Below are 26,285 nucleotides of genomic sequence, written 5' to 3' on the forward strand. Positions count from 1 at the left end.
CCATCCAGGTGCATCTGCCCACAGCTCATATTTTTCTGTCCAGTGACAACTAAATGAAGAGAAAGCTAGCTTTACAACCGCCCACTTCACACATAATGAATACGAATGGGCACCCCGGAGCCTGTCTCATGGGATTATCTGTGAGCTGACAGATCCTCCCACTGACTGGGTCATCCCGCCAGCCTGTCCCCTGGCTGGGGCACAGACAGCCCCTCACCTGCTTCCCATTAGCCATGTTCCCCTCCTCCTCCATGCCTTTAAGACATAGCCCCCAGGGTCTCCTGATACCCTGCCTCCAAGTTCATTCTAGAGGTTATCCTGTCTCCCCCCCCCGCCACCCCAAAACCGCCCCCCCCCATCCTATAGTTTACCAAGGTCAGGCTGGGAGTTCTGCTCACTGGATCCACCTGGAATCCCAACTCCAGGAGAGTTGTTGCACACAGTGTGTCTTTGCTGAGGGTCTTCTAGGTCCCACGAGAGCCATCCAAAGAGTCAAGCCTTATGTCGGTTGTGGTGACGTACACCAGCAGGGTATGTTGAAGAGACGGGGGTAGGAAGGTCTTAGATTCTATATTTAAATCTCAACTGTGGCATGTACATTGACTCCACAGGAGAATTGCAAGGCCCTGGCCGGGGTGACCCATTAGTCCAGTCAGCAGTAGAGACTCTGTCCCATCAGAGGCATTTAGTCCACAGACTCTCTGCAGCCCCAGGCAGATGCAGAACCCAGCCGAGGCAGGCCTTGAGCAGCCATTTCCCTGACCCAGCTGAGGAAGCACATACCTTACCCTCACCCCAGCTCCCCTGCCTCCCACTGGAGTCTCCCCCAGCCCAGTCTTTTGGCCAGGAGGAAGGCATGGACTGGGACTGGGGGGGGGGGGGGAGGGCATGGTGGGTCCTGTGGATGTAAGTGGTAGACTGTGATATCCTCTTCATTTGGACCTTCAAGGCACCTAGTACAGCACCCGGTCCAGAGCAGAGGATGGCAGGAGATTCTGCCCTTAGAGGATTTTTGTTCTAGGAGACACAGAAAGTGTATGCAAATTTACAGGTCAGAATTAGAAGGGCATCAGCAATGCTAATGGTTACCCATGTACAGTTGTCCCTTGTCAGCCAGGTATGAGACTCTAACACCCACACTGCCTTTGCAACAGGGCTATCATCCAGGCAGACATTACAGAGAAGCCCACTGAAGCTTGGAGCGCCATTAACTCCAAGGTAGTTAGTGAGTAAAAGGTAAAGGCTTAGATTAACGTCAGGGATAGCTGGGTGTGGTGCCACACAGTTTTCATCCAGCACTTGAGAGAATTGTCCAGCTATGATGTTAGCTCCAGGCCACCAGGACTACACAGTGAGACCACCTACATGGTGAGACCCTGTCTCAGAAGGGGGGAGGGGAGAGACAAGGTAGTCTGACTCCCAAGGGAGTGAACCCCTTTTCAGAGCAGCAGCCTAAGGCTGTCTGTGCCAAGTGTCAGATGAAGATAGCCGCGACTGTGAAGCTAATCAGTTTATTACACAACAGGCAGGAAGATAAGCTCAATCAACATGTACATCCGAGGTAGTTAACACGGGAGTCCTCTGAGACCAGGAAAGGCATAAAGTGAGGCTCAAAGCTGGACCAAGTGGCACACACCTGTAATCCCAGTTATTTGGAAGGCTGAGGCAGGAGGATTACAAAGTCAAAGTCTTGTTCAAGTCAGTTCAAGGCCAGTCCGGGTAGAGTTACTGAGACCTTGCCTCAAAATAAAAAGTAGAGAATGCTGGGGACGGATCACAGCGGCAGAGCACTCACCTCAGTGTATATAAAGCTGGTGTGTATAAAGCCCTGGATTCAACCACTAATGTGTCAAACCAAACCAAACCAAAACACAAAAAGCACAGCAGTAATCTAAGTTCCTTTGATGGGACACTCAGGGTTAGCCAATAGCTAAGACAAGGCTAAGCCTGGGTGGCCCAGTTAGGGCCTAAAGCAAGGGACATTTGCCATGAATCTTCTGCACTAGGGACCATGCCAGAGCCAATACCAAGCAAGGATGGCTTACAAATGAACAACTGAGTGGTGGCTCTCAGTGCCCAGGGATGGCAATGATTAAGAGGGTGGGGGCGGGGAGGGTGTGTTTACCAGGGAGACTGTGTTTGAATCCTGACTCTTCCCCTTATTTCTGTGTGCCCTTGGGCAAGTTCTTTACCCTTTCAGTACTGGTTTGCACATCTACAAAACTGGGAGTGTGGCAGCATTTACTTGTTGTGGTACATTCGATCCTTCCCTTGTTGCTGTGGCAACATACGTGGCAAAAGCAACTTAAAGAAGGGCTTGTCTGGCTCCTAGTTTTAGGGGATACAGCCATCGTGGAGGAAGCATGGTGAATGGAGTGTGGGGCGGCTGGTGACATTCTGTCGTTCACAGAAAACAGATGAACGCCAAAGCTTAATATACTCTTTCCTTTTCCCTTTATTCAGCCTACGCCTGTGGGGTCACCCACATTTAGGGTAAGCCTTCCTTCCTTGGTTAAATCTCTCTGGAAATGTTGCCCACACACACACACACACACTGACTTGTCTCTTTTGGGTCATTTCTAAACCCAGTCAAGTTGACAGTGAGGAGGAGCATCACACAGGGTTAGTATGACAGATGTTCTGTTAATTACCAGTCACTATGTAGAGAATTCGGCTAAGAGACACCTAATAGTGAATCCTTAGAGATGATACAAGCCTTAGGATAACCATGGGTCAGTATGGAAGCGCCGCTAGGGAGGCAAAAAGTAGAGAAGGCTAGCCTGTGTTTACCCCGCACTGCCTGTCAGGTGCTGGGCTCTGGGGAGGCACTGAGACACTGCTCTGGGGGTGGGAAAACTGCAGCCTAGGATGAGGGAGGCTGAAGCTGGGGTTCCCTGGCTCCTGAGAATCCAGTCACTGCTGGGATGCCACACAGAGGAGGTGGTAACCGAGTTGGGGGCCTGCAGGCTGGGGACTAAGATGATTCCGGGCCAGGGAAATAGGGAACTCCAGTTTAGCTCATCAGCAAAAGTCCTTAGCTTAGTGATTGTTTCCTGGGAGCACAGAGAGGCATTCTGCAGGAGATTTAGGCATTGGCTTGGTGGCGAAGGCTTTCTCCATGCTCCCCACTGGGGTTCTTGATCAAAGAGACAGTCCATGTTTATCCATACTGTTTATTGACTGTTCATCATGGGAAATGACGCATACCAACTCCTCAGGGTGGACCAGAGAGTAAATACCTTTTGGAGGAAGGAATGTCTGGGAAGTGAAGCTCATTGGCTAAACCCTCAGGGCCTCTAGATACCTCATTGTCACGGAGAACTCTGTTTTGGGTTACATGACCTTATGGCACCATAGCCCAAACTGTATGGTGACATTTCCTATGTGGGAAGTGTGGCACGTGTTCTGGGCCAGGAATCTAGTAGCGAGCAGAGAGAAGCCTACTGTCTTAGGTGGGTGGGTACCTGGGTGCCGGGGTCTTGGACCCACTCAACCTTACTAAGTTTCCTGGCATGGTCCACTGTCCCACAGGGTAATTCATCCCTTGGTACATTGAAGAGCACTGGACCCTTCTGTGTAACTCAACCCTTTTCAGAGCGTCTTCATGTTCATCTCATTACCCAGATGAAACAGCCCGAAATGTGGTGTCTCCAAGATGTTTAGACACAAGGACCTGGGTTCTAAGGGGAACATGACAGTGACATGCCATAGTCGGGGAAGCTACTTTGTTCTCTTTCTTGGGGCCAGTACCTGAGTCTAAAGATGAAGGGACTCATCTGCCCTGGTTCACCGGCCTCGTGGTTTTTCTTTTGTTTTTCTTCTTCAAGGAAGAACAGAGTCTGGGAATGACTGCAAAGAGGAGCAGAGGTCAGAGCACCAGGCTAAGCAATTTCAGAGAGCTGGATGCATGCTGGATTAAGAACGTGGAACCCACCTTCTTCAGATAGAAATCTCAGCATCTATACTTCTTGTTCCAGCATGTGGCAGCAGCTCCACCATGCAAACAAGAGTGGTGAGACTCCACTGTTCTATGCAGGCTACTCTAGGGGAAAGAGCCAGCTGTAGGGACTTTCCAGCCCATAAGGCTATGTGACTTTCATGTTCTGACCCTTCCACCTGGCTATTATTAACCATGCTGCCACATTAAAGCACATCCCGGCTCAGCAGGTCGCAGACCCAGCAGGCACTGTATCTCAATACCAACAAAACAGGTTTGCCCGGGAACATTTCCTTTCTCAGTCAAGGCTCTCCCCTTAGAGATTTAGGATCTCATACATGTGGCCCACAGGGAGCTTCCAGGAACAGTCCTGTCACTAAAATCACAAGGAGGTTAAGCCTGAAGAAAAGGAGGCCGAGGCAGTTATCTGAGCCAAATGAGGTTTTAGGACTTGAATGGACCCGTTTCCCTTGTTTCTCCCTTAGCCGTAGGAGACACCTGCAGCTCTCCATCACTCTCCCACCATGAAACTGATTCCTGATAGCTCTGAGCACACAACTATCCTCTTTGTCCCAAACACCTTTGTCCCAGTGAAGACCCAACCAACTTCACTTAAACCTAGTACTAGCAGGGTGTGGTGGCGTGTACCTTTAATCCCAGCACTTGGGAGGCAGAGGCAGGTGGATTTCTGAGTTTGAGGCCAGCCTGGTCTACAGAGTGAGTTCCAGGACAGCCAAGGATACACAGAGAAACCCAGTCTCGAAAAACCAAAAACCAAAACCAAAACCAAAACCAAAAAAACCAAAAAACCTAGTACTAACTGGTTTGGCTGAGGATGGCTATAGCACGTCATCCTGAAACTTGACGTTTCTACTCAAACTACAGCAAGCCCAGCAGTCAGGACCCTGATCCTCAGCAAGCCCAGAACCCTAAAGCAATGTACCCGAGGTACTAACCCCTCCTTCCCTCTTCAGCAGGTAGGAAAGGTAGGAAGACAGACAGGCCAGACCTTAGCTGGGCAGCTTATCATGCTGGGGGAAGGGATTCTTGAAAGAACTGATCATTTTCGGGCCATATTTCTAAGAGAGAATTTCCCTAGCCTAGGCTGAACTTGAACTATGTAGCCAAGGCTGACCTAGAACTTCTGATTCGCCTGCTTCCACCTCTCAAGTGCTGAGATTACAAGTGTGTGCGCCGCTCTGCCTGGCTTACGTGAGGATAGAGCCCAGGGCTTCTTGCCAAGTAAGCACTCTAGTGCCTGTGCTACATCCCCAGGCCCCAGAACCCGCACCTACAGACAAGGCAGCAGGGACAGTTCTGTTCTCTTTTAATGTAAACAGAATACACAAACACATTAAAAACCCCACCATGACACCAGAGATCACACAGAGTTTTGTATATTTACAGGTCATGGCAATCAAGAGGAAACCGGCACCTCTGGCTTCAGGAAGCCTCACTCCACCTTTGACCACATCCAAAACCAGGGTGCAGAGGCTGTGTGTCCGTCACTTCTGGATAGAACTTAGCAGGATGCTGGGATGGCACGAGATAGCCCCAGAGCACAGCCAAGGTGCTGACTCTGCTCTTGGCCCTCAAACCGACCCTTCTTCCTGACCAGCTGACATGCCAAAGCTGCCCAGGAGTCAGTGTAACCTCAAGGTACAGCTGCTGACGAGAAGGGATGCAAGGCCCAGCTCAGCTTTCCCCAGCCTAGGGCTAACTGTGAAATGAGTTTCAATCGATCATATCCAAGAGAGGAGGGTAAAAGCTGGGGAAGTGGAGGGAGAATAGATCCCAGCTTGGAGATGACTGCTCCTGAGTAGGAGGATGTTGGGAATCAACCAGAGGCTAACCTGGGTTCACTCACAGGCCCAGGGCTGGCTGTGGACTCAGTGGAGCTGTGCTGCCACCTGGAGGGGAACAGGAGCACTGCAGCAATGGTGAGGGCAGTCCCTCAGGTATGAGACAGATCATGGTCTTTTTCAGCCCTCCTCACTGCAGCAGCTCCTCCCAGGAAATGGGCTTAGAGAAGACCTCCCTCTCTAGCCATAGGTCATAGTTCATCTGGAAGTCCTCAGGAAGATCTACCCGCTGGCCCAAGACACTCTGCAGGCAATTGTCCACTGGCAAGAAGTCAGGGTTGCTGTGGGTCCGGTCATAGCGCCGGGCATTGAAGCGTTCAATGTTGGCACGGAGAGCACATTCCTCTGCCTGGAAGTCCCATGGCCGGGCATCAAGATCTGGGGCAAAGCAGACAAACTCGGTTAGGAGTCAGCCCTATGGCAGCTCCCCTGAGGAAGAGTGTGATTTAACCAGAAGATCGCCTCCAAACCCCATCCTCAGGAAGATGAATAGAAATTCTTTCCCAGTAGAAGATAGTCAAATATAAGGAGACAATCTGTAACTCTGAGAAAGAGAGCTGATTCCCCAAACATGTCGACAGATGGGAGAGCCCTGGAAAACTCTCTTTAAAGCACAGCCTCCCCTTGTTTCTAGATGACAGAGACATAACCCAGAGACGCCATCGTTTGTTCCTCCTCTCACCTCCATGACAAAATGTCATGCACCACCTTGAGCCCAGATGCCAGGTATAGCATCACAGAGTGATGTAACTTCAACAGTGTAACACAGCAACACCGGGCAGACAACAGTTAGACCAGGAGGATGTAGATATCCAACAGTCTACAGAAGCCCAGGAGCAGGAGACAACATGGCTAGCACTCAGGGACCAAGTGCAGTTCCCTCTGTACCTGTGCAGGCTATTCCCAAGTGTAGCTCCCCTCTGTACCTGTGCGGTCTATTCTCAGGCACAGAGGGCACACTGGAGAGCATGGGCACCTGTGGCTGTTGGATTCTGCAGAGCTTCCAGGAACAATCCTCAGCCGGCACTGAGGTTTCACACTCTGTCCTGGAGTCTTGGGTGTGACAGAGGCTGGGCACCAGCACACAATGGGTTTGAAAAGAAAGCTGCGGACTCTGGGACCAGGGAAGGGAATGAGTGCCCCTCCTGTCTTAATGTTTAACTTCATTCCTATGGGAACTAGAAAGCTAACAGGAATTTTACTAGGGGCAACAGCATAGGATGGGTGTGTTGAAAAGATTACAGGAGTCAAATCTGAGGCCAACAGGGGGGGGAGAAACTAGAGGCAGAGCCAGTGAGGATCTACTAGATTTAGGCAGCCAGAAGGCAGCTGCAGTAGGGATAAAGTGGGAACAGAGTCTTATGGCAATTTCTAGAAAAGACAGGATTTAGAGTAGAGGGACAGAAACACAGATGAACACAGATACTGAGTAGCTTCCCAAAGTCTTGCCCAGAGCCACTAAAACTAGACCCCAGCCCTGCTCAGTGCCTAAGGCAGAGAAAACGAAGGCACCACAGGCAAGGTGTCACGTCGTCCCTTGTCCTACCCTCTCCCACTCCTGTGGCCTCACCGTTGCCGTATGCCCAGTCGTCGTTCAGCCGGTGCCGCACCTTCTGGTAGATGGCAGACATCGTCTTCATGTTGCTCTTGCGCCACTGTCGCCCCAAATACTTGGTCTGCACCTTGAGCAGCTTCAGCACGTAGAGCTGCATCATGGCCTGCTTCACCTTCAGGGCCCGCTTCAGGATGGGTGCCGACTTGAACACTACCAGCATCTGGGTGGCCATGGTGGCGGCCGTGGTGAGAAAGCAGTACATGTGAGTGCCACTACATGATCACTTAGCACTACTGGGGTAGCAGACAGGACAACAAGCCATGCAGTTTCTCTTGAACTCACTGGTTCACTGGCCCATGAAGTGTTAGGCACTAAGACTAGCAGAGCTATAGGCAAACCACAAAGGTTGTAACCCTAATTATGGCTCACTCTGTAATCTAATTTCTGAGAACTCATGGACCTTCCTTGTTCCAAAGGCAATCGCAGGGTTAAGGTGGCTCCTGACTCCTGCCTATCATTTCCCACCCAGGATCAGGAGGATCAGAAAGTGTCTGTGGTTGGGGGCTCGTTTCAGGGCATGACTGAGAGTCTCTTCCAGCTTCTGGCTGTACTCATCAGAGAACCAGGCACCTGCAGACCTGAACGAGGACGATGCTGCCTGGGAAGCCCTACCCTGAGGACCATGTCCCAGGTGAGGTGGGCACCGCACGGCCCAGGCTGGCTGCAGCACCGACTTACCATGGTCCTCCACCATGTCCCAGGTGAGGCAGGCCCGGCCCAGGCTGGCTGCAGCACCAACTCACCATGGTCCTCGAGTGTTTCCACTTCGTTAGCTTGTTCAAGATCCGAAGCAGATTGATGCAAGAAAAGAGATTCCTCCAGCAAAACTGGTTGTTGTCACCAGCTTCCTGCAGGGAAAAGCCAGAGACAAACACAACTATTACCACTGCAGACTGCTCAGCAGCGGTGTCCAAAGGCCTTGACTGATTTCAATAATTCTATCACAGAATGCCCCAGACTTCAGGGAGAAGATGTAGGCAGCTTGAGTGGACAAGTCCTAGGTGAGCAGCCCTGCAGAACACACCTGACTAACCATACACCCAATCCCCAATCGTTCTGCTCCGCAGCATCCTCTCCCTGACTCTATGGCCATTTCTGACTTTAAAAGTCAAAGGTGACCTCTTTTGGAGGACACCTCTTTGTGTTGGGGGAGGTAATGCTCATACCGAAGGGACAGGCAGGGAGATCTGAGCCACTCACCAGACTCTCTGCAGTTAGCTCTGGAAGCTCGTTCACCACGCAGTGAGGGTAATCCAAGACGGAAATGCTACGGAATGCAAAAAGACCGGTGTTCACTGTGAGCAAAGGCTGGGTCTGCCAGAGCAGACATGATGAGTTGAAGGAGCAATGTATCTTGCTTGCTCTAACCTGGTTTTCCTGACTATAAGATGAATACCTGCTATAAGGTGGTATGTACAGTCCCTCTGTGACTGAAAGAGTGTATAATGTAATTACTAACTGTGAGGGGCAGAGACATTATTGCAGCTTTCCCTTAACATGGGAGGTAGGACTCAAGACAATTGATTTATGCTAAGCCCTCTTAGAGGCCACAGCTAACTGGATTCCCTTGTGATATCTCACACTGACAAGCAGGTGCTACTGGGCACAGCGGGCACAAGGAGGCTGTTAAGAGTACACAAGAATCATCAGAGAAGGCTTTACAATACACAAAGTCAAGCTCTGTACAGAGAACTGGAAGGGGAAAGGGAGGAAGGATAGAAGTGGCAATTACAGAGCCTAGGATGAGAGGCCCCGGTCAAACACAAAGTCACTAGCATAGCTAATCCCATAACTGACACGCTGTCATTCATTGTCTCTTGAGGCCTGGCAAAATGTTAACCCATAGATGCTTAGAGAAAATGCCTGCCCAAGAGTCTCAGTGGAGAAACAGCTGGAAGTCCTGCCACCTGTCTACACCACCCTTTCTTGGTCTCTGGTCCTTATCACCTGTTTTTGGCAGTGATGTAGGACATGATGTTTTGATTGAAGAACTTCAGGATCAAAGGGATGCAGTTGGCAAATACCAGGTGCTGGGCCATGTATTCAAACTGAAACCAACAGAAGAAAAATAAGCACAGCCCTGGTTCTCTTTTGTCTATAGATAAAAAGCTTTGGCTGGAGGCCCTCGTATTAGAATGCTGTGCAGAGCTCAAGTGGGCTCAGAAGTGAAGCCCTACTCTCTGGGGTCAGGGGAGCTGCACTGTCTGAGGCCCCGCCTAGCGTACAGGAAGGAAGGCAGCCCCTGCAGGTACCTGGTAGATGTGGTTCAACTTAAAGTGCTTGAGCAGCAACAGCAGCACGGCAGAAATGGCCTTAACGATGACCTCTTTGTGGCGGTTCACATCCACCCCCAGCTTCATGCTCTGCAACACTGTGGTGCTAGGAACACAAGTGCCTGGGTGAGTCACCAGCACACAGCACCTCCTTCCCAGGCGTCCACAGAGGAGATGGGCTTCTGAGCCCTCTGGGGAAGGCCCACGATCCACAGACATCTCGGAGGCCAGCCTTAGGGTTCTATCTCCCAAGTGATCCAGCAGGGAACAGCTTCTTTCTTCACTCCAATACACACTCAGTCCCTTTCTCTGCTTTTCCTCCAAAACTGAACTTCTTTTCTTTTCCAAACTCTCCCTAAGCTTTGGCCACTCTATTAACCTGATTTCCCCAAAGTATATTCTGTGGAACACCAGTATGTGGGGAAATTCCACTCTACAGTGGCGGGGTGGGNGGTGCTCAAGTTAGATTTAGGAAGCACTGAACTAAACCTGTTTCTTAATTCAGGACCTCTCACTGCAAATCTTCAGAAGAAATGCAGTATTTCTAGGATTATCAAGATGGCCTAATGATCTGTGAACCTCCCTCTGGTATGAGCCAATCCCTGCCTCTCTTCTCCCTCACCTGGCTACCACCACCATGACCACGAGACCTGGGGATCAGCTCAGAACAAGGCAGCCCTGGCAAGCAACAGAGCAGGTGTGGGCCTAGGTCTGTCCTCAGTGCAGAATATGACCTCAGGCCTCTTCCATGAAAAGACCTGCCAGCCAGAGAGGAAGAACAGCTAAGAGTTTCACTCTCTCCTCTGAGACATTTGCCAGGGGTCTGCCTGCCAGTTGACTGGCTAGTAGGAGAAACTCCACAAAGGCACAGGCTCGGTGGTGGCCGGAAAACTGACCAGGAACTACCCATCCCATGTAGGGTGTGCCAACCACACGGCTCTAGAAGAAGGGCTCTGAGAGTGTCTGCTGCCCATCTATTTACAAAGGAAAACCGACATTCCTAATTCACTTAGAAATTCACTCAGTGACAATCAGGCCTAGCCATCTCCCTTCCTAGTGAAACTTATCCAATTGATTCCTTTGTCTGAATCAGAAATACCCTAAACTTCACCTGCAGCAAAGCTGGGTCAAGGAAGGAAACTCACCTGAAAACTGGCCCCACCCTTCCACCCTCGCTTCGACCTGTTCCATTCACGGCCCTGATACTCACGGCATCTCCTCAGGCAGAACGTCTGCCAGGATGTTGATCGAGTCTGTTTTGGCTTTCGATGTGGGAGCTGCAGCCAGTAGGATCTTCAGGAGGGCAATCTGGGAAGAACAGACCACTCAGGTGAGCATCAGAAACTAGGACCACAATGAAGCCCTGAGAAGTGGGACTCCTGAGGGTCCTCAGGTGGCAGGAGCCTTGCAGGGTGAAGAAGGCAAGCAGCCTGTGCTCCTTCACGGTCTCAGCACAGGTGCTCACTGAGAGATCTCAGGCACAGAGAACTCACCATATACTGAGGCAGGCTGGGGAGCAAGCCTTGATAGAGGGTTTCTGCAGGAACTTGTTCAACCTCCTCTTCTCCCTTTAACACAAAAGTCACACCACCAATGCTCAGGCTACAGTCTCCTGAGGCAGTTTACTAGCTGGCTGGAACAGAATCTCTGTATCAAAGTGAAGAGTGACGTTGGTGATGCTGACAGGAGGCTCTGAAACATACGGCATCCCAAGAATGTCACTTGGAATCATTTATCTAATTCTTCATGAGGTGCCACAGGCATGCATGCTAGCAAACACCTGTAACCCAGCACCAGTTAAGGTTGAGAAAGGTGTTTGAGGCCATCTGGGCTACAGATAGATTTTACCTCAAATAAACAAGTAGATAACGAAGAGAGGAGGCACTAGTCTAGCGCTAGTCTTCTTTTACAGGTAAGAAACAAAGCTCAGAGAGATCGAGTTTTATGCTCAAGGTGCCATTCACAGACTGAAAGGAAGACATGGATGGTAATCTCTTCAAGGAGAGGCCGACTCCTGGAGCGGCCTGGTGGCCAGGCCCAGCTCAGAGACTGAGAACAGTTGGGGACTTTGTGGTCTCTTAACTCACCCCTGAGAGAGGAGAGCGAAGGTATTCCTCCTCCATCTGTGCCTGGACCTCTGCAATCGATGTGTACTTGTGCTGAAGAGAGAGGTAGGAAAGAAGGTGCTGAGGAAAGACACCCTTCTTCTCAGGCCAGACTCCCCCCTCACCTGGCAAAGACCCAAGAGTTTATGTCAGCCTTCTGAGAGAGGGCTGAGTCACAACAGAGATTCCTAACTTAAACCTGCAATCACTTCTGGCAGCCTGTGTAAAAAGCCCATAGAGGTTAGCAAATATCAAAATAAAGGGGAAAGGGCTTTCCGAAGCAAAACTGACAGGAGAAAGACAACAGAGGCAAAGCTAACAGTGTTCTTAAAAGCCCAGTGCAGAGACCACCTAGTACTACCAATTTCAAAACTGGACTTAAAAATGTTACAGTTTAGACACACTGGAAATCCTCCTGACCCCTGGTGTCGTCTCCCTGCTAATCCTTATACCCACAGCTCCCTCAGCTCCCTCTCAGCAGTGAGTACAAGAGGACAACAGGATGGTCTGGGACTCCACCTGCCTGCCTGCTGAGAGCCTGGGTCCTGCCCGTCCTCCAGCTCTCTGGGCCTGGATAACTGAGCTTGCTTGGTTTATAGAGCATGCTAGAGCATACCTACTATGGTGCTCTTAAGCCTTGCTCTCCAGCCATGCTATGACCAGCGAAGCTGACAGCACCATATCCATCTGCCAGCTCCTCTCAATTGCCGTACACCTTGGCTAAGGGAAAGGGAAGGCTACTCGTGAGCTCCCTGAACTCTAAAGACTGGAATGCACATATCCGTAACCCAAGTCATACTCAGGAAGAGATGCTTCAAGGCTCTTGCTGGCAGACAATAGCCCTGAAAGGCTTCTCCCTTGGCCCAGGCTCACTTTATTCTCCTGGGACCAAACAAAGCCAAACGTTCCCTTAGCGCCACTTACTTGTTTCAGTGTCTTGATGCTTTCGTGGATTGGCCTTGGCAGCCCCACCACTGTGTTGGTGTCACTGGAGAATAAAGAAGGCCTTATGCTGAGCCCAGAGAGCCACTCACCGGTCTGCTGTCCCAAGGCCAGGCGAGGGCACTTCAAAGGGACCTCAGGTCACACTCACCTTCCTAGAGTGTAGCCTATGAACTTGCTACGGCTGGATTCAAGGAACATCTCAATGTCTTTCTCTCTACCAAGCAAGAAAGAGGGGCAGATTTTATCAAGTACTGCTTCAAGGTGTGCTAGTCACCGGCCTGTGTGCTAACAGACAAAGCATCTACAGACACTTACAAGACAGGGAAAGGTCTCTTACAGTAAGGGGGAAAAATCTGAATTTTGACTACTTTGTTTTTTTACATAATTGTTAAGTTCATACATTTAAAGTATGTTCATATTTCTATAATACACATGGTCAGTTGACTCAAAATTAGGGACATATATAAAACTTAAAACACAGCTTATTCAAACAATATTAATATTTAACACTTTTAAACACCACACAGTGTAAGAGACATAAACTACTGACTTTAAACAGGTCATTTTCTTGTCTCAACAGAAACACCTTGCTTTGAGGTGACCTGTTCTACATTCTTCTCACAAAGCACAGAAAGCTTAGGACATACCCTCTTTTATAGCAGTTCATATACACATCTCTCTATTTAAGTTGCTGCCTACCAAATATATTTCTTTTTTTGTTTGTTTTATTTTCAAGACAATGTTTCTCTGTGTAACCCTGGTTGCCCTGGACTTGCTTTATAGACCAGGCTGGCCTTGAACTCACAGAGATCCACCTGCCTCTGCCTCTGCCTCTCCAGTGCTAGGATTAAAGGCGTGTGCCACCATGTCCAGCTACGATATACCATTTTAACATTTCCAGCTACCTTCCCATCTATTAACTCACCCAAGCATACTGTTCAATACATTGGGTTTTGCTTTTAAAAAAAAAAACAAAACAAAAAAAAAAACAAAACTCTTTATCTATCATTTTTAAATAAAAGGCCACATACAGCTCCAAGATGAATGGGGATAGGTTTGTCTAAATACTCATTTTTTTCTCCTTGTCTTTGTTCACTATCAAGTTGGACCAGTTCAAATTACTGACCCAGGAACCACACAAGGGTTATTCTGTGTGACATCAGCAAGGCCATCCTCACAGACGTGCCCAGGACAGCACAGGGTAATTTAAGGTCATCTTAGCCTTGCAGAGACTCACCTAACTTTGGGAGCCCAAGGGAGCCCTTTTGGGCAGGTGAGTCTGTCGGTCTGAGGGTGTTGTAGTGGGGGAGGCATCACCTCGTCTCGCTCCAGGGGAAAAGCCTCCCCCTCCAGGCTGCTGTCGTCATCATTCTCCTCGTCCTCCTCCCGAGAGTCGTCAGCCTTATAGGGATCCCGCTCGTTGAAGGCATCTAGATTGTCCTGCTTTATCAGAGCCTGAAAGCACAGGGGGGAGCTGAGAAAAGCAGCCAACCAATGAGATGGCGGAGAAAAGCAGCCAACCAATGAGATGGCAGACAAGGAACAGAGTTCAAATGGAACAGATGGGGCCCTGACAACAGCAGGGAATATGGAGGAGTTAGGACTAGAATGAAGAGAACCACAGAAGCTGCCATGATGTTAAGTATACACTGTGGCTGAGGTTGGGGACAGTGTCCCTGCTGTGGAGGCACGCCTTCTGATCAGCTTGATCAGAGCTGACTTCTAACAACATGCTGGCCCCAGGGATCATGCGCCCCGACCCCACTCCCTGAGTGTGCACTCTGAGATCTCTCAGGAGGCCTGGGGCCCTCGGCTGCTTCACCTTGTGCTCCCGTCGGCCCCGCTTCTGCTGCTGCTCAATCAGGTCTGAGGCAGAGGCTGGTGGGGAGGCAGCCCTCATGTTCCGGATAACCTTGATGCTGTCCTCAGGCAGAGGGGGAAGGCCCAGGAGAGTGCGCTTCTCAGCCTTCATGCTCTGCAGCTCCTCAAAGCCGCCTAGCGTGCACTGCATAAAATGGGGTGCAGAGCTTGGGTCACCATGTCCTTTTTGGCATCATTATGCTAAAAAGCATGCATGACATCACGAGAACCCAAGCCTTTATAGAGACCCACACAGCCACTTGGATAAAAACTAAAGGCTTCAAGGAGAGTCCAGTGCTCTCTAAGGGACAAGAGCAAAAGGATGAAGGAAAGGATAAATACTGGCTGATGAGAGCTGGCACATGATACACAGCTCTGGATGTGACACAGTCTCTAATTTTAAAAAGAAGCAGGTTGAGCATGGGGTGGTGGCACAGACTGGTAATCCCAGCAGGAGGATCACCATAATTTTAAGTCCAGCCTAGCATACATAGCAAGTTCCAGGCAAGCCAAGGCTATAGAGTGACCATGTTTTAAACCAACCACCAACCAACCAATCAACCAACCAAAGTAGAGCCAGTTCTTTCAAACGTCAGCAGAGTAATGCTTCAAAACTACACGCCAATCTCCCAATAAGACTAAAACATACTGTGTGTAGCTCAAATGAAATAATATAGTAAAGTAAAAAGAAAGCGGTCTAACGTCCTCACTGGAGTTACTGACCACTCCGTGCCTCGATTCCAGTAACTGGGCTTTCCTCTCAGCCTGAGTGAGGCTTCCTGATAAAGATAAAGCTTGCACACCCTATGAGGCTCTAACTGGGTGCTGAGCACAGTGCTCCTCCTGGAGATGGGGCTCCATACTTGCTCGGGGCCTGGTTTCTGACAATGTCCCCATCCTAAGTATGACGGCCAGTCCACCCAGCAACCATTCTCTCCCCAGGCACAAACAGAGTCCATTTCACAACACATCCTCAGGAAACAGACTGCCTAGAAGCTCACTCTTGCTTCCTCTAAAAGACATCTTCTCAGGGTTGGAGAAAGGGCTCCAATGTTCAAGGCTAGGATCACAACTCAAGTAGCAAAAGTCATCTGCCCAGTGGATACAAATACAAGTTTAGGAGTGGTCTCCAAAGAGGCATCTTATCTGAGGGTGAAGCTGTTGCACGATTGAGAAAACAGCCTTAACAAAAGCCAGGGAGCCAATCTAATATCTTGAAGGCCCGCCTCCAACCCCAGTCTTTTTTGAGACAAGGTCTTATTGCCATGTAGCCTTTGCTGGCCTCAGACTCACTAAGCTTAGTAGCAGATACTGATGAGGCTGAGGCAGGAATACCTCATGATTAAGGTCAGACCTTCTGTCAAAAGAAAAAGGTAAATGACTGAGACAACGGCTCAATGGATAAGAGCACTTGTTTCGAAAAGATGAGGGTATGAGTTTGAATTCCCAGTGTTCATGCAAAAAGCCAGGCAGCCACAGGTAAGATTGTAACCCCAACAGAGCTGGGTAGAAACAATGAGACTTCCAGGAGTGCTTGCCGGTGCCAGCTTAGGACCAGGTTCCGGTAGAGACCCTGTGGTGATGGAATTACAACTAAGAACGACAGAGCAGGGCACTCATGTCTCCTCTGAAGTGTGTACAGCTACACAAGTGTAGGCACAGACCACACATGTACCAAACGCATACCCACATGCACAGGAAATATGCAAATAAATAAAAAGTAAAAAGAGCACCAGTGGGGGAGCTGGAGAGATGGCTCAGTGGTTAAGAACATTGGCTGCTCTTCCAGAGGACCTGGGTTTAATTCCCAGCAACAGCAGCTCACACCCATCTATAACTCCAGTTCCAGGGGATCTGGCATCTTCACACAGAAAACACCAGTGCGCATAAAATCAAAATAAATAAATTAAAAAGGAAGAAAAAGAAGAAGCGCTCCAGCACCGTAGCTCAGTGAAATCTGTTTGCCTAGCATGCATGACAAGGTCCTAGGTTCAGTCTGTAATACCACTAAACAAACACTTTTAAACCCAAGTAGCTACATATTCACATAACTCAGTATTCAAATAGAAATATAGATATTCGTCATTATCCACGGGAGACTGGCTCTGAGAATTTCCCCTCATCCCTCTCCCACAGGTAGGTATCACATCCCTCAGTAGATGGAATGGTACTTGTGTTTACCTATGCACAACCTTCCGCAAGCATGAGATCATCCCTAGATTATTTCTAATACCTAATGGTACATAAATTATTGGTATAATGGTGAGAGAATAATAACAAGGTCCGGGCAGTCAATACAGATGCAAACTTCATTCTATGACCTGAATTTGGATGCATATATGGATGTGACTCTACAGGTACAAAGGCCAACTATACAAAGATGTCCCCTTCATGCCCAGTGTCCTAGCGTACGAGTGCCCTAAGAAGGTGCTCACCAATACAGTCTTCCAGAGCAGCAGGAGAGCTTTCTTCATGGGGAAGTGGGGGGCATGGCCACTGCAAAATTTGGTCACCATCCCAAATAGCATGATGGCAAATGGCTCGTTGTTGTACAGAGGGGAACCTGGAAGTGACTCAAAGACATCAGGACCCCAGGCAGCAAAAGGACCCACCCAAAGCCCTCTAGTTTCAGCTCCCAAGCAAGGCCTTAAGAGAGGATCGCCAGGGTCCTACCCAGCTCAGCTCTGAAGGTCTGTCGCATGGTTCTCCACTCGGCCTTGTCCCCATCACAATCCTGGTGAACAGTCTCCACAATCAGGTACATGATGTTGAGCAGGACCCTGGGCAAAAGAACAAGCTCATAAGAGAGTAAGACAGGGGGCCGGGGCACGCTCAGCCAGGAGTGGTAGGGCATACTTGTAATACCAGTCCTTAGAAAGCTGAGGCAGGAGGGTCTCAAGATTCAGGTCAGCCTAGGCTACATAGTAAGCTCTAGGCTAGCCTAAATCTCAAACCAACAAAAATGTGAGGAAGAAGCCCTTGGGCTAAGATTTAAGCATCCATGTGTGTGGTAGAGGATGGCTGTAATACAGAGAAATTCGAGAAAAGAAATGACACCTGAGACCCTGGAGAGCAGAGGGGTGTCTGAATCTGTCTTCCCAGACTATAACTCATTCTGTATCCCCAGCTTCTAAAAGGAGTTTACTCAAAGCTGACAAATATAAACCAGAATGGCCTGAAGATTTCACTGCCCTAAGCCCCAGGAAAGGAAAACGACACTACTCAGAGTAAGTTACTGAGGTCAAAGCAGGCCTGGCGGGATTACAGGAAGGAGGGCAGAGTCGACCTGGTGGAGTGGAAAACAGGAGGTGAAATGCAGAGACCCTGACTACAGGGAGGAGAACCACAGTTCCAACGCAAAACCTGATTTCAACCCTAAGACATGGCTTAGGAGCTGCTGTCCCTGTGCAGTCATGAAGCACTGTCAGGATAACCCAATGTAGGTGGGGATCACACTGTGCCCAGTGGGCAGTGGGAGCCCAAGAGTAAGCCCCTGGGCTTTCTCCACAAATAAGGTACTCTACAGCCAGCTTCTTAGCAGATCCAAGCCGCTTCCCCTAAGACCTCATCAAGGCCTACTAATGACTCCCAGTGAGCCTATCACTTGAGCTGACTAATGAGTACAAAAGCAACACACACAGCTAAGAGATGCTCAGCCTGGCCCTGAGCTCACTCTCTGGCTCAGGGTACCAGGCTTGCAGCTCATCTCACCTCAGGTCGGTGCTGTCAGCCAGGGAGATGGCAGGCTTCCTCACTGCACTGCTGCATGCGGCACTGTTACTGCAGGAGAGATCTGAATCAGCCTGACAGGACGAGGGAGGCAAGTGATACCCTCGACAGTAATATCCCATCAGGCGACACGATGCTGTGTGTGCTTGGGCTCTACACAAGACCTTAGGATACCACTGTGGTTAAGAACTCAAGCCCTGAACCAGACTCTCAGGTCTCACAGTGTGAATCCTGGCTCTAACACTTACTAGGTATATATATGTGGGCAAAATAGAGCCAACTTCCCTCATCTACAAGATCAGGGTGTCTAGCTGCCTCATCTACAAAATCAGGGTGATAACAGCACTTGCATATGATCACATTGATCAACGTGAATCGTATGTAATGTCTCAAGAACATTCCTGAGTACTGCCTGAAGACACAGGACTCAGTGAGTGTTTTCACCTTCTAATGAATTGATTTTAATTTTGTTGTTTGGTTTTGGATATGGTCTCACTAAGTAGCTCTGGCTACCCTGAACCTCACTATGTAGATCAGGCTGGCCTCTGACGTGTAGCAATCTTCCTTATTTATGATGGCTGTTATCCTTAGATGAGCAGTAGCTGACCTGCCCATGAAGCAAAGGACCAGAGGCAGCAAGCTTTGTTGTACCTACATGTCATGTTTGGGCTTGGTGTGCTGCTGAAGGGAATATCAAAGAGTTCCAGATGAGAAGTTCCTTTTGGGGGTGTTTTGGGGCTGAGCAGGATCTGCCCAGGTACCAAGGGTCCAGCACTACAGAGTGTGCAGAGCTAGCATAAGAACCCCTCATTACATTCTATCGGCTTGGGAACCTCGTACCCTTCTATATAACTTTATTTTCTCATCTCTGTCTTTATTACATTATCTTCCAAGGAATCATTAAGTAGGTTTTCCATTGTTTAACCCTGTAGACTCCAAACAGCCTGGAACAGACCCTTCACCTTAAGTGGCCTATGTATCTGTCTCAAATGCTAGTTCTATAAGCTCGGGCTCACTTCCCACTGCTCCCTTCCCTATGGAAGCCCCTCAACAGAAGTGCTCACTCTATTTCCATGTTCAGAAGCTCCACCAAGGCATTGAACGTGCCCACCTCCAGGAGCAGAAATATGTTGTAGCGCATCCAGAACTGCACTTCTGCCTCTGAGCTGCATTCTCCAAAGGTACCTGTAAACACAGGGCAGAGCTTACCGAGCCCCTCCATGCACATCCAGGCACTATCACTGGCAGAGGTGCTGGGGACATCCTCACAGTACCTTGGGCAACATAGAGAATGGCTCGGGCCACCTTGAGTCTCTTCTCTCGGGCGGTGACCTCCAAGCCATCCAGGAGCCTCATGGCGTGGGTCCGGTGCTGGTTGGTATCCAGCTCAGTCCACTTCTTGTCTGACACTGCAGGGCAAGAGACACTTATAACTGAGCCCACACCATTCCTCACAATGGAATGGACTGTGTTAACCTTTCAAATCAGGGCAGTCACAGGGCCTGAAGGACAAGTTACTCTTTCATAAGGGATAAGGTCACACTACTGTTCCCATCAGAGTGCCCAGAAGGCCCACTCTCCATGTCAAGTCTGGCCTTAAACAAGTAGCACAACAATGGTTCATATTCCTGCATGGCCTAGATCAATTAGACAATGAAGAGAAGTCCTGTGCTGTCCTGATGGGATAGGGAACCAAGTGAGGGAAATGGTCTTACCATGGATCCGGAAGTCCTCCTCAAAGCATTTTCGGTTCATCAGGAATTCTGGTCCTTCTGTATAGCTGTAAAGCTCTGTCAAAGAGCAAAGTCTCCTATCACCATACTCCACATCAGATCTCCCATGCAGCAGAGAAAGTCAGGCTTTCCTTCCCAGCCCCAACTCTATTCCTGCCCGAGTCACAGTGACTCTCAGACCACTCTCTCTGATTACTGAGTGAGGAAGGCCTCAGTGTTCTGCTGTGCTCGAAGAGATCACATGGGCCACTGCACTGTCACTGGATCATAGATCAGGCATTTCTAGTAAGCTGTGCATCAGACTGTGCTGTATCAGAGGTGACCTGAATATATGTCTTTAGTGTCACGTCCTGAGTTAGGCTTGTGAAGACTGGAGAAGCAGCTCATGCTGACCTCACACTCTCCAGCAACAGCAGTAGCAGCAACAGATGTGCCAAGATTCAAGCACAGTTGCTAGCATTCCCGTGACTCACGCGTGTGTGTGAGATCACTGCTCAGTTGGTATGTCAATGAGTACCACCACTGACATTACTTGGGACTGGGCGCTAACCAAGTTGACTTCAAACCTGAGTCTTTGTGGAAATAAAGGACAATCCCAAATGTCTACATACATGGTCCAACTTAAATAGCTAATTTATGTTTCAAATATCATTAATAAGAATAAGTAGGAAAACAGCCAGTCTTAATCTTCTTAGGAACCCAGTCAAAACTCCCGTCAAATAACACAGAGGCCTGTTCTTCTTTACCTGCGAGCTCTGCAGCCCACTTGTCTGTGTCGGCATACTCAAACTCCAGGTCTGGAGACTCGGAATAGCCCTGGTGAATGGAAAGAGCATCACATCACAAAGATACTCCTGAGTGTTTACGGGTAAACACGCCTCAGAGACTGCATTGCATGACATCAATGCCTCTACTTTTTCTTGATGTTTCATCACAATATTTTGTCTCCTGAACTAATGGAAGTCCCCTTTACACCCTGTCCAGCACCCTGTATTTCATCTTCAAAGCACCCACTCTGCACTACAATTATTCACTGAATTTCTTTTTTCATCCTCCCCTTCAGATGACATAAGTTCCTCGAAACAGGAACTCTGTTTTACTGACCATTGATATCTGTTACATACCTGTTCAATAATAAACATAAAACTTCTATCTACATTGTGCAGTAACTGATCACTCCATATAGTACTGAATATCTGGTAGTCTCACTTCTTTCTGAACTGTGGACTATAAACAGCTAAGGATAAAATGAGCATTGAAATCCTCAGCCACCCTGCCCCATCTCAATTTTCAGTGAGAACTGACAGAGAAAGCAGAAATGGAACAGATTGGCCTCCCTCCTACACACAGGAGAGAATGCAATGTGAATCTGTTAGGGATAGGTGATTCCTGAGACAGCGCCATCTTGGAAGCCTTGTACTGGGAAGAGAGGGGCATCAGGATAAAAAGGATGAGCCCAGTCCTGACTCTGACTAATGTACTTGGAAGGCCAAGGGTACAGTTCAGCACAGGGCACCTTCCTAGTACATGCTAGATCCTGGGCTTAATTCTCGGCATGGAGGTGGGTGGGTGAGTGAGATGGAGGGTGGGGTCAGGGAAAACCTTCTAATTGATAAAGACCCCTGACAAAATGACATAATATGCCCACAAGCCATAACTCTATTCCTTATTCATGGGCACTAATGGACACTTCCATACGCTACTGAGCTTCTAGGCTAAAGATACAGTTTAGTGGTAAAATGATTACCTACCATGTTCAAGTCCCAGTACCATTAGAACACAAATAAAATCAACAGCTGCACACATTACTGAGGTTGAGTTTCATTTATGCAATGGGAATGACAAAACTCTGCTTGGAACTTAGCTTAAGACTTTTTTTTTTTTTTTAACAGTTTCATTCCCATTACGCAATGTATTGTGATCTTATTCACCCCCAAATCCATTACCATTTCTTAGCCCCTCCCAGTGTATGTGTGTAGAGACAAGGTTTTTACTATGCAGCCCAGGCTGGCCTTGAACTCTGATCCTCCTTGCTTGCTTCCAGAGTGTTGGGACTGGAAGCATGCACGACTGCCTTGGCTAGTTTTGAGGACTAGTAAAGTTTACCTGGCGCATATGGAGCCTCCCTGTGCTCTAGGCACTCATCAGATCCCCAAACTACTGACTTCGGCTGTCAGCAGAGGAGTGTGCAGCATCAGCACCTCCAACGCAAGGACACAGATCAATGTGATGGGCCTTCCAGATGTTGAATCCAGTGAAATTAAAGGGTAGGAGAGAAATAAAAATATATAATAGAGGCTGAGGACATACCTCAGCAGTATAGCGTTTGCCTACCCTGCACAAGGCTCTGAATCTGATTCTCAGCACCACAAAATAATACTAGTAAGGTTGTGCAGAGGTGGTGTGCACCTTTAATCCTAGCATTCAGAGGCAGAGGCAGATGAATCTCTGTTGAGTTTGAGGCCAGCCCCATCTACAGAGCAGAGTTCTAGGACAGCCAAAGCTACACAGAGAAACCCTGTCTCAAAAACAAAAACAAAACAAAAAACAAAACCAAAAAACAAAACAAAACCCAAAGAAACAACAAATAAAATAAAATGCACAAAAGGATATTTATCTGACTATTTTGTGGCTTCTTAGGAAAATTTAAAACTTCTTCACCGGCTGAGCCATCTCACCATCCCTAAAACATTTTTTTAAATGTATTTATGTGTCTATGTGTGTATACATGTGTACATACAAGTGCCCATGGAGGTCAGAAGGACAGTACTGGATCCCTAGGGGCTAGAGTATAGAGTAATAGGCAGTTGTGAGCGGCCCAACCTGGGTGCTGGGATCCTCTGAGAGAGCAGCAAGTGCTCTTAACCACCGAACCATCTCTCCAGCCCACTCAAACATTTAAAAAACAAAGTTGAAGGTGTAGTTCAATTCTCAGGGTTCTCTTCAGAAAACCTGGACAAGTCTGGTCATTAAAGGTCTCACAAACTTAACTTGCATACTCCTCCTCACTTAAAGAGATCACTGAGATGTAGCCACTGATCACCCATCACTCCACAACAAAAGGCTCCTAAAAGATCCATCTTTTTCAAAAAAGCCACTCTAAACTCATCCTCTCTACTCTGGGCTTGTTCATTTGTGACATGTGTCATCATAATTTGAGCCTGTAACAACAACAACAAGATGTTTGAAGGGAACTGATTTCATAGGTTTAAAGACACTATCTTTAGTATCTGGTACGAGCTGGAGCATCAAATTTGAATTTGAGGCATTCCCTCTCGGTAAGTGCCTGGCTGTTCATCACACTGGAAGTTGTCTCAGGTGGAGGAGATTGCGTAGTAAGTGCTCTGGGAATGAATGTGCTGATTAAGAAGCCCTGAAATGCAGCGACGAGACGGGTGTGTGTTCATTCATGAATTCTGCAAACGGAAGCTGTGGGAGGAATTTTAACTTGGGGCGAGGTGAATAGCTCCAGACGGCGCGGGCAAAGGGAATCACACAGCTCACTAGCAAGAAGGAGAATCCTGCGCCCTTTGTGTACTTCTGATCCCTTCACAGCTCAGCAACTGGGCTCACTGGGCTTGCAAAAACACTTGGCAACGTCTGGCCGCGGTTTGATCCTGCACTGCCTAAAATTCGGGAGGGAAGCCACAGTGCGCTCTCTCTGCTACTCACACAACCCGGGGCAGGCCGAGCAGCACGAGAGAGAGAGAAGCTCTGTTCTAAGCGCCCGCTAAACTCTCCTCGGTCCCTTCGCTGCCAACTGGCGTCGCCCACCACCCTCCTAAGATCAGAGTCTGGAAAGGATGAGGGGCTAACCAGCAAGCAGACCACCGAGTTTGCACCCCAGGAGGGTTGAGCCTCAGGCCACGCCCCCGAGGGCCGACCCGCCGACCCCAGCTCCGGGACCTTCTTCCCCCCGGCCGCAGCAGAGTTGGTGACAGGGCTCCGGGCTTTCCTCCCCGGGGCTGTGGCGCTGCCAGCCTCGCTAACTGCACGGTTCTCGGTAAAGTGCCAGCTCCCAGGGTCCCTGTCAAGCCGTCGGGAAGCCCGGCTGGGCCCGGATGCCGCCCGGGTCTCCCGGGACCCCCTCTGTCACCCGCCCGGTGCCAGCCTCGCCCCCCTGCAGCTCTGACCTCCGAGTCTTTGCGCTGGTTGCGGTTGAACTCGCGGGCCTTGCCCCCCGGCAGGAGGCCTCCGGCGGCCCTCGGCGCCCCAGGAGGAGGCTGTGCCGTGGCAGGCGGCGGCGGAGGTGGCGGCTGCGGCTGCTTGTTGTTCACAATCAGAGGGCCGGGACCGGCAGCTGCCGGCTCCATCTTGGCTGCTCCACACCCCCGGCTCAGTTCGCGGACGGCCTCCCGTCAGGCAACTCTCGCGTGATTTCCTCCAGGAAATTTCCCCAATCGCCATATTCAGTGTGGCTGCGTGTGTCGAAAGCCGCAACTGCCAATCACCTCCCAAGGTCTTTCCTGTCTTTGTCATTTAGTTTCTCCTCCCTCCACCCTTCCCGTGGACGGGCGACTGGGCTCGCAGGAATCCCTTTAGATGTCCTTTTATCCGTGAGACCTAACACACTAATTAGTTGTCTACCATCTCTTTTCCGGTTCTCACAGCCCTCCCTGTTCAAGGTGAGGCAGGATGAGAGGGGAAATTAGGGAAATATCAGTAGGGAAAGCAACGCCTTACTCATGGGTCTAGTTGACACGTTTTACTAGCAAAGAATTTCTGTACAATTAACAACTGGTTGTGGCTTTTCTCTCCCCTTCCAGCTGAAAAACCTCCAAGTCAGTAGGACTCTATAAAAACACCTAGTGCAACCCTAGGGACTCGCACCACGTTAATAATCTCACGTATCAAAAGAGAAAAAAAATGCATGGGGTGGCCACGTTAATAATCTCACGTATCAAAAGAGAAAAAAAAAATGCATGTGGTGGAGTGGGGGATTTCTTAGCCTTATAACTTGAGAGCCACCAAAATGGTATGTATGGCTAATACTAAGGCAGTGAAGAGTCCCCCTGGGGCGGCCATCCCCACACCCAGGGATGTCTTACTTCCCTCTTCCTTCTAGAACCTTTCTTTCTTCTAACCCTCATGCCTAAAGTTAGAGTATCTTTACTACAATCCCCAATTTTGCTTCAGAATGAAGAATCTTGAAATTCTTTTCTGAATTGAGGACACAAATTCTGGTTTGAGGCATACACCGAATGCAAAGACATAGATGCAGGCAAAAAAAAAAAAAAAACAATCAAGCAAAAACCCCATTCACAGTCAAAAACCAAACTTGGAATTCTGGTTTGGCCTGAGTTGATGCCCCTAAAAGATTAGGAGAACTCCTTGGGGGCCGAGGGTGACAGTATGAACTTGTATCTGTCCTCAAACCACTGACAAATACTTTAAGGATATAATAATGAACAAAAATAGAATTCTAGTCTTTGTGGAGTTTACATTCACATGGGGGAGATAAACAAATGAATAAATAAAACAAAATGAAAACGTAACAGAAAAATCATGGGGGGAGTGAGTGTGTGTTTAATAATCCCTTAGAAATGGCTCTTGCTAAAAATCACTAACTCCTTGCTTTTCTACCTTCATTTTGTAGCTGCCTTGTTTACTCTGAATTACCTGCTCACATCTGTATTGACTCAAGGAGCAATTGTCCAAAAACTGTGGCATCTCACCTCGTTCTCCTTTCATGTCTGAGTCCCAAACACACAGGAGTAGCCAACATGGGTTTCCTGTTACTTTTTAGAGTGTCCTCTTCCAGAAATCTCCCTCCCCAAGAAGCCTGTACAAGACTCTTGGTCTCAACCCTCTAGTCATCAGGAGTGACAAAGCCTCACAGAACACAGCATCCCCAGATGACAAACAGCTCTTTCTATCATGGGGTGTGTACTCTGGAGGAGAAAGAGTCACCTCCTGAGAACCAGCTCGTCCCCTCAAGTAAAAAGGACTTGTACCATCTCATAGAACCAACACTGAGAGGATAATCAACCAGACCACACTTGCCCAAGTCTGCTGGATTATTCCTACCTCTTGTCCCCAATTGTGGCAAGCCGCCGCATTCTGCCGTAGCAAAATGGCGCCCGACCCGAAAGGGGGAAGGGAGAGAAAAAACAGCTTGCTAGGCGCATGCGCCAGGCTCCGCGACGAGCCGGCACAGAGATGCTAATGAGGTTCGGAAGTAAGCACCAATCACAGGCAGACACGTTCCCCTTAGGGCTATATAAAC

At 49.0% G+C, this 26,285-nt stretch overlaps 1 protein-coding gene across 1 annotated transcript; it reads right to left on the minus strand.

The window, feature by feature from the left end:
* Nucleotides 1-5,247: 5,247 nt before the first annotated feature.
* On the minus strand, nucleotides 5,248-24,414 carry Strip1 (striatin interacting protein 1). The gene is made up of 21 exons (XM_021195590.2): nucleotides 24,193-24,414; nucleotides 20,806-20,875; nucleotides 20,042-20,116; nucleotides 19,601-19,735; nucleotides 19,391-19,511; nucleotides 18,309-18,377; nucleotides 17,271-17,377; nucleotides 17,033-17,160; nucleotides 14,560-14,742; nucleotides 13,975-14,192; nucleotides 12,886-12,951; nucleotides 12,717-12,780; nucleotides 11,775-11,846; nucleotides 11,181-11,255; nucleotides 10,898-10,995; nucleotides 9,667-9,793; nucleotides 9,362-9,462; nucleotides 8,615-8,681; nucleotides 8,158-8,262; nucleotides 7,370-7,574; nucleotides 5,248-6,177 (listed from the first exon to the last, which is right to left on the minus strand). The coding sequence occupies exons 1-21, from the start codon at nucleotides 24,370-24,372 to the stop codon at nucleotides 5,930-5,932; spliced, it is 2,514 nt and encodes an 837-aa protein (XP_021051249.1). The 5' UTR covers nucleotides 24,373-24,414; the 3' UTR covers nucleotides 5,248-5,929.
* Nucleotides 24,415-26,285: the final 1,871 nt, after the last annotated feature.

Source organism: Mus pahari, chromosome 4, assembly GCF_900095145.1.
Source record: "Mus pahari chromosome 4, PAHARI_EIJ_v1.1, whole genome shotgun sequence".
Lineage (NCBI taxonomy): Eukaryota > Metazoa > Chordata > Mammalia > Rodentia > Muridae > Mus > Mus pahari.